At 40.4% G+C, this 9,176-nt stretch overlaps 1 protein-coding gene across 1 annotated transcript; it reads right to left on the bottom strand.

The window, feature by feature from the left end:
* Positions 1-4,933: 4,933 nt before the first annotated feature.
* LOC129863220 (astacin-like metalloendopeptidase) lies at positions 4,934-6,188 on the bottom strand. Its single transcript, XM_055935132.1, is given in 4 exon segments — positions 4,934-5,357; positions 5,680-5,741; positions 5,743-5,762; positions 5,947-6,188. Coding segments are annotated over 4 exon segments (303 nt in total). The 5' UTR covers positions 6,059-6,188; the 3' UTR covers positions 4,934-5,248.
* Between the last annotated feature and the right edge of the window lie 2,988 nt (positions 6,189-9,176).

Here is a 9,176-nt window from a genome sequence, read left to right as displayed (position 1 = left end):
ATGACTAGGTGTGTCCATACTTTTGACTGGTACTGTCTATATCCATTGATTCTGGAAGAATATAACTTATAAATGCCTCATGAGCTTAGTTCAACTGTCTCATCCTGTCAGAACAACAAATATAAGCTTGTTTTTCTCCAATGTTTGTAAACATTGTAAATGTAAACAAACACTGTGTTGCCTCATAACATGGTTAAAACAATACTTTTGATATCATGGATGGTCGGTCCTTGCATCCATAGGTCTGTCTATTAATCTGAGTGGTTACATTTCTCCAGGTCCATCCCTCAGTTTTTAACCAAAACAGAGGAGTGCCCACCATTATGTTTTTGTTTCATCTGTGGATTTGCCTTTTACACAGCTGCATATTATCAAGATATCAAAGTGTCACCAACAAAAAGGTAAACAATAGGCCTATAGCAAATGCAGCATATGGCATTCATTTTTCACATTTTAAATAGTACTTTTCAGTAGTGCTCAAAGCATGTCATTCCATGAGCGCAGCATTTATTTTCAACTCAAATCAATGATCCCAATCAGTCCTCCATGACAACAAAATCATAAACAACAGAGTAGGGCTGGCTAATAAGTACTTCGTTTTGGGGTTATGCTCAGGTCAAACAATTTGGCTAATCTATACTTCCACATTTCCAAGTCCTATTCTTGAAGATCAAGGGGTATAACATTTATTGGAATGACTGGAATTCTGATAGACTTTGGTTTGTAATATAAAGATATAATTTAAAAATGTATTATTATTATTCTTATTATATGAAGGAGAAAGCGATGGGTTAGAAGAAGCCTACATAACCAACACTTAAAGTAAAATGTAACATCCATATATGGCCAGCTATGTAAACTTGAACATTGATTTATCCTGCAATAGATCGAAAGACCAAAATCATTGATGAAGGACTGAAGAAAAATCGATATTTAAGTAACCTATATTATCTGGTTCAGAGAAGGACAATCTGTGGATGTGAGCATAACTTCTGTTGCTAACATGGCTTTTCAAGAGAATGAGCAATCTGCTGAAAATGACATTTTAATGCCAACTCTTGATACATGTCCCAAACAAAACCCGCCTTTGAGTCATTAACTCAGTTCCCTTAACTCAGGTATTAGAAAACATTGTACCATGAAACTTTTTCAAACAGTTAATCAGGCTAAAATGCTTTGGGACTCTCGTTCCAAGCCTAGAGGAATATTGGGAGGTCATCTGAATATTCATAGCATTATTTCTAAGAGTGAACAGGTAGAACATTTATTGAACGACTCTAATCTACATCTTTTCTGTTCTCTGAGACATGGCTGAAAAAACCTTCTCCTATTTCTGCCTTTAATGTCCCTGGATATTCCATATTCAATAGGGACAGGGGAGAGGGCAGAGAGGGTGGATTGCTTATGTACATGAAAGATAACTTTAAATGCAATCGTATAATATGGAAACATGCCAATGACATTGAATGTATGGGGCTGAATGTCTTCCTCTCCCCTCATATGTCTCTCACTATTATTGGATTATATCGACCACCAACATCTGATATATTGTTTTATGACCATCTAAATGCCATGCTTAAAGAATGTGATCATAAGAAGGAGATCATCTTCATGGCCGATTTCAATATAATCTGGGAAAACAAAATATACAGGAAAAAACTCAGATCACAGATTATTTCAACCTGACTCAAATAATACAAGATCCAACCAGATTAACACAGTCATCCCAGACTCAAATTGATCTGTTGTTTACTAACAGACCTGATCGAATAATTAAGTCCATTAACTTACTAACTGGCATATCTGACCACAATGTTACAGTGGTGGTTAGAAAGCTCACTAAAAAGAGACTTAAGAACCATATTAATGTGCAACAGTACGATAAGAAAATTCAGAAAAGTGAGCAGAGTAACTACGATGCAGCTATAAGTCAAATTGACTGGTCTGATCTGTTAAGCAATGAAGACCCAGAGTCTGGATACAGAACATTTGACAGCTATTGACAAAGTGGATACTTATATTTTACTAGGAAATTTCAACGTAAACCAAGACGGAAAACCTCTCTACCATGGCTCAACGAGGACCTCTGGAGGCAGATGAGAGAATGGGATTTTTCCTTGAAAATTGCACTGAAGTCTCCAAACTATATATGCTATGATCTTCTCACATCTGAAATATTGCCTCACATGCTGGTCACAAGCAGGAGCTACTATTCTGAAACCAATTGAATCACACTACAAACAAACACTTAAGATTTTTGATAACAAACCAAACAGTTACCACCATTGTCATATCATATACAAACATAATGCATTTAGTCTGGATAGCTTTAAGCAGTATGTAGATGCAAGCCTTGTCTTTAAGATCCTGCATGGTCTTGCCCCTAAAATGACAGTTGATGATAGTGTTGTTGTTAGAATGATATTTTTGGATGTAATGTATTTGTATTTTGTATTGTTTTAGTGAGTAGTTGTATTGTGGTTGTGTAACTGTCCTTAGCTGCGGGTGCAAATGAGCTTTTGGCTAACCCCGGCACATTTACATGGATGTTGCATTATTGTAATATTGATGTTGATTACTGTGCATTGTCCCCTATAAATAAAAAAATTAAAAGATGTCGTTCAATTGGTAACATACATTTGTGTCTTCTAAAGCCTCTTAAGGGGGAAGTAATCTAAAAGTAACTGAAAGTAATCAGATTACATTACCGAGTTTGGGTAATCCAAAAGTTACGTTACTGATTACAATTTGACAGGTAACTAGTAACTAACCAATTACATTTAGAAAGTAACCTACTCAACCCATTCTCTGGCATATTTTTGCATCTTTCATTCAAGACTACATTTGAGATGTGTGCAGCGCAATGGACATGCACTGAGTGTACAAAACATTAGGAACAACTGCTCTTTCCATGACAGACTGACCAGGTGAATCGAGGAGAAAGCTATAATCCGTTATTTATGTCACTTGTTAAATACACTTCAATCAGTGTAGATGAAGGGGAGGAGACAGGTTAAAGAAGGATTTTTAATGTGAGCCATTACCAGCCTTTCAAAGCACTTCATGGCTAAGGACGTGAGTGCTACGGGTCTGTAGTCATTTAGGCAGGTTGCCTTTGTGTTCTTGGGCACAGGGACTATGATGGTCTGCTTGAAACATGTTGGTAGCCTTGTGAATGTTGACCTGTTTAAAGGTCTTACTCACGTCGGCTACGGAGAGCGTGATCACATAGTCGTCCAGAACAGCTGTTGGTCTTATGCATGCCTCAGTGTTGCTTGCCTCGAAGCAAACATAGAAGTGATTTAGCTCGTCTCGGCTGTGCTTCGCGGCTGTGCTTCCCTTTGTAGTCTGTAATAGTTTGCAAGCCCTGCCACATAAGACGAGCGTCGGAGCTGTCTTATGTGATTCGATCTTAGTCCTGTATTGATGCTTTGCCTGTTTGATGGTTCGTCGGAGGGCATATTAGGATTTCTTATAAGCTTCCGGGTTAGAGTCCCGCACCTTGAAAGTGGCAGCTCTACCCTTTAGCTCAGTGCAAATGTTGCCTGTAATCCATGGCTTCTGGTTGGGGTATGTACGTACAGTCACTGTGGGGACGACGTCCTCGATGCACTTATTGATAAAGCCAGTGACTGATGTGGTGTACTCCTCAATGCCATCGGAAGAATCCCAGAACATGTTCCAGTCTGTGATAGCAAAACAGTCCTGTAGTTTAGCATCTGCTTCATCTGACCACTTTTTTATATACAGAGTTACTTGTGCTTCCTGCTTTAATTTTAGCTTGGAATCAGGAGGATAGAATTGTGGTCAGATTGACCAAATGGAGGGCGAGGGAGAGCTTTGTACGCGTCTCTGCGTGTGGCGTACAGGTGATCTATAATATTTTTCCCTCTGGTTGCGCATTTAACATGTTGATAGAAATTAGCCCAAACTGATTTAAGTTTCCCTGCATTAAAGTCTCCGGCCACTAGGAGCGCCGCCTCTGGATGAGCGGTTTCCTGTTTGCTTATTTCCTTATACAGTTGACTGAGTGCGGTCTTAGTGCCAGCATCTGTCTGTAGTGGTAAATAAACAGCCACGAAAAGTGTAGATGAAAACTCTCTTGGCAAATAGTGTAATCTACAGTTTATCATAAGATACTCTACTTCAGGCGAGCAAAATCTAGAGACTTCCTTAGATTTCGTGCACCAGCTGTTGATTACAAATATGCACAGACCCCCCACAGAATATGTCAAATTATTCAATTTAATTGCATTCTATCCATGCTGGCTTTCGCGGGCTACTGGAGACAGATGGGTGGGAGGGAATACAGGCTGTCGCCAATTAGTTCATGTGCAATTTCCCTGGGTAATGGAAACACTTCAACCGCTTAATTTTTATTCAACACTAGGTTTTTGTGAAACAGTTTTTTATCGACAAGATACTTCTATTGAAAGGCACTGTAGCTGGCAATTGTTGCATCCATTTTCTATGAACTTTCTAAATGTCGAAAATTCACTGGACAAGTTCATGGAAATATTGCTAATGTGATCTTGCAGACAATGATTCAGCTTTTATCTAACTTTATTAATCAAGGACCATTCACTAGAGTAGCCTGTTCTCTAGCAGAGCAGAGTCTGTGCTTAAAGTAGAAAATCCGGCAGAAGCTGTGGGATCTTCGGATGTCGGGAACAGGTGTCCAAAAAAGTTGGATCCACAGCCACTGTTACTTCAATAGTCTGGAAAATACCAAAACATACACATTTTTCCATTCCTCCCACCCGACTTAGTCATTCAGATAAGGTAGAAAACATGGTCAAATACAAACAAGGTATTTATTGGTGAACTTTATTGTTCAGATCTTTGTTTGAATCGACATCACAGTGAACAGATTCATTTCAGTCCAGGTAACTGTATTTCTCGCCGAGACAAGTGCAGTGCTATAGGCCTAATGGAAGACAGCAACTGCTACTGCCTGCAGCCAGACAGACAGACGACAGAGTACATAATAATCATCTGAAAGATTTGAGGCACTTGTTGTCCAACTCATTCATTGGGAAGAGAAGTGAGATGCCGATGCTATTTGGGTGGGAAACTTCAGTTGACATCGGTGTTGTTCGACCTGGAATCGTCATCAGTGCGTTGTTTCTTCTGGGAAAGACAGGACAGGAACATGGTGAGAATACAGTGTGATATAATGGCTGCGTTTACACAGGCAGCCCAATTCTGATATTTTGCCTGTGTGTGTGTATTAACCACAGTGGTAGAGTTAATTTAGGCGTGTTATGTTCAGGGACCGCAGGTCAGTTCTCTGTCCCATATGGACTCCACTCTTCTTGGGGACAATGGTGGGGTTCCAGTCTGCTGAGAAGAAATTCCTGCCAGGAGAAACCCAACAAGGGAGGGTTAGAGGACTTGCTCCTTTAACACACAGCCTGCGTCCCAAATGGCACCCTATTCCCAATATAGCTCACCAAGTTTGACCAGAGCCCCATTTGCCCTGGTCAAAGTAAGTGCACTAAATAGGGAGCCATTTAGGACACATCTGGGAATGTTACTGGAACTGCATACTGTACATAGGCCCAGGAACAGTAATCTTTACTTATTGCTAGCCGTTTATTACAATAAGGTGAGTAAAATGAGGACTTTAGTGGGAAGAAGAAGGAGAGGAATGTGGAGTGTGACTGGAGTGTGACTGACGGTCCATATTGCATGATGGAATTGTAGTCATAGGGCAAGTTCTGAGGGTCTCCTTTCTTCACCTTGGAAGTTCTTCTCTTTTCCTGGAAGACAAAGCAAGAGTTACAGGAGGCAGATCTCAATAGTCTCCTACACAGTCTTCAATCTGGACCGCAAAAAGCTGAATCGGGTGTGTTTGATTCGGGCTGGAACAAAAGCCACACACTGCAAAGCTCCATGGGCTAAATTGATCAGCCCCTGATTGCCCCGGATTGATGTGTGTCTCACCTGGGACCACGCTCTCCCACTGTATGGTGACGTAGCGGTCACGGTCCAACCGTGTGTGTTTGTGGTGCAGGCCCAGGGTGTGCAGCAGCTCATGGCACAGCTTCCTCGCCATACAGGTACTACCGAAGAACACAGGCTGGGCCCCGCCCTGAAAACCTACATACGATGCATAGCTAGAGGGGTAAGTGAAGAAAGAGGAAGTGAGAAGAGGAAAGGAGAGGGGATAGAAGGACAGGAAGAGTGAAAAAGGAAAGGATTGAACATAGGAGGAAAGATAGGGGGAAGTTGTGAGTTAATTGTAAACTGCTGGAATGTAGAGATTTTGTTAATGATCCCACTTTGTATCAGTCTTCTGGACTCACCCTCTCCCAGAGAGGATCTATATGTAGTTCATCTCGTTGATGTATTTATAGAAGCGGATACAGGTCCGGTCTGAGATCCTCCTGAATGCCGCTAGGATATTTTTCTTCCTGCCTACCGTGTGGCTCACCGACAATCTACCATTAAACGGTGCATATCTTTCCCCACTGTGTTATAAAATATGTTGTTCATCTCTCCTACTGTAGTAGACACTCACCCAGACTGTTGCAGATCTCGTATGGGACAGAGGTGACGCCATCCATCTTCGGCCAGTACGACTGCACAGCTAATCTCTCTTCCTGTAGGACGAATCAACATCTCGTCTTAAATCCAGCTGTCGCTATAGTATAGGCCTCACACAAATGAAATTGTTCTACTCTTCCAATTTCATTCCATGATAGTCATTCTCAGCTATGCTCATCGTACAGCCAGAGGTGAGATCAAAATATGCAGTAGGGCAAGATATAGCATGAGAGACCACTTAAATGAATGGCGATTTATACATTTAACTTGGCCAAATAGCTAGGCAGCAGAGAGCCGAGGCAACAAATTCTATGGTTTTTAAAAACAACGAAGCAGAAGCACAGGACCCAGACAGCAGGGATAATAGACTCGCCAAAATCAGAACGTCTCCCTCCCGGATAGTCTCAAAAACATGGCGATACCTTCAATCACATAGAAAAATAAATAAACGTCCCTCGTCTGTCACGAATGTTGAATAAAATGATATTTGAACTTACTCTGCCGATTGTCTGTGCTGTTAGTCTTTCAGCTGATTGAAATTTGAGAAAATATCCACAGGAAAGTATTAAACAGACTTTAAAACGCGGGTCGGTGTGCGTGGCAATCATGATGTTTGTTCATGACCGAAAGAACATGCATGCACAAGATGGTAGTACATGCATGCAATGCATGCATACTAACAGGCGTTTAACATGGTTTTGTGCATGTGCCAGGTGATACATTTTAACTTCAATTCAGGCTCTAAAAAGTTGGGTCTACAATACTTTCCTGTGGATGTTTTTTCTCAAATTTCAAGCAGCAGAAGGATAAACTACACAGACAACCGGTAGAGTAAGTTCAAGTGTAATTTTATTCAACATTCTGGCTTGTAAGAAAAATGTCTACGATTTTGCAGTGCTTTGTTTGAGACTGTATACCAATAATTGGTATCAGTCTGATTTATTAGGTAACTTTCTGGACAGCATGGTCAAAAGTCCTCTAACAGGAAGAGTTGGTCTATAACCACTGACACTACAATGTGCAGGGGCTGTTTTTTATAAACTTTTGGGGATCAGAATGATCCAGATTCTGTAATCCTCTTTTGCTATCCAGGATCAGATCGATCTGGCTGATTGAGATGGCTTTTCAGAAAATAAATCAGATCGGATCATTCTGATCTAGACACACAATGTCAAGATCACAGAATCCAGATTTTGTGCTTTGGGTAGGTCGCTATATTGCCATCTACTGGGCAAGTTGTTACATTTTGTTTAGTGAATAAGACCGCCAGGTTTTTCAAAACTTATCTGGATCCGAACGAGACAGATTCTGTAATCCAGGATCAGTTCAATCTTGCTGTTTTGGAGCAGTTTTTTTCAGTAAATAATCAGGTAGGATCCTTCTGATCCAGATACCACAATATCAAGATCACAAAATCCAGTTTCAGTGTATTGAACAGGCCTCTACCCTGCCATCTAATGGACAAATTGTGGTAATACTTCTCTATACGGTCAGAAAAACAGATTTGCATACATTACATTAATAAAGGTACCTTGATTAAAAAATAAAGTCTGCATATCACTTATATTCAGTGGCGTCAGTTCAGCTAAACCTATACATGCAATCCTTTATTGTAAATGTGAAATTGAGGGTTAAAAAAAAGTGCTTCCCCGAACATGAAACTCACACCCCGCCAATGGATGTCGGGACTCAGGTGACGCCACAGACAGGTGAGTGTATGTGTTATCATGACGAGCCACTTTGGGGTGGACACCCACCTCTCTCATCAATGAGAGGTTTGAAATAGACAAGACGGCAGCATACACATTGTTGGAAAACTTTATGGAGCAAAACACATTTAATAACCGCGCATTTTATAAATTCAAACAAACCCCCTTCAACTAGACATTGAAGTTTAGAAGACATTGGTTGTCTTCCAAGTCAGGAATTGAGGAAGTATTGACAAATTCAGGTTGGTCAAAAATCCTCTGTAGTATGTCCAACAGTAATATTACTTATCTAATGACACCCATCAGCCAGCTGGAACAGAGTAATGTCTGACTAGGCAATATTTTATATAGCTAATTACAGGCCTACCTGTGGCATAGAGTAGTGTTTGTAGAACTGTCCACTGAAATAAAGAAATGTACAGTACAATAACATGGTTTTACAGTGGGGTTTGCTACATAAATTGGAAAATGGAAAACTGATAATAGGCCTAGCTATTACATAACGGAATGACTGGTCCCCTTAGCAGACCTACAGGGAAAGCATTGGTGGAATTGTAGATGGGAACACCGCCCACTGAAATACTAAAGGGAAACGTTACATAAAAAGGGACTGCACAATAACATGGTGAACCAGTGGGCGTTTGCAGGGCTGGCTAGGGTTGCCAACTTTCTCACTACCAAATAAGGGACAAAAGGTGGCGTGAGAGTGCACAGTGCCACGGGAGTATGGTGTTGTGTGAATGAATATACAGTGTATATTCATATTCTTATTCAATTGGAAAGGCAAAACATTTTTATATTCCATTTAGTCTATATCTTTACTAAAACTGTATCATTATGTAAACTTATGTGAATAAACCTCAAAATAAATGATCAAAGAAATCATCATTTGGACTTTTACAGCAACAACAAAAAAAC

Source organism: Salvelinus fontinalis, chromosome 10, assembly GCF_029448725.1.
Source record: "Salvelinus fontinalis isolate EN_2023a chromosome 10, ASM2944872v1, whole genome shotgun sequence".
NCBI lineage: Eukaryota > Metazoa > Chordata > Actinopteri > Salmoniformes > Salmonidae > Salvelinus > Salvelinus fontinalis.
The sequence above is the reverse complement of the archived record's forward strand: the minus strand, read 5'-3'. Positions and strand labels throughout refer to the sequence as shown.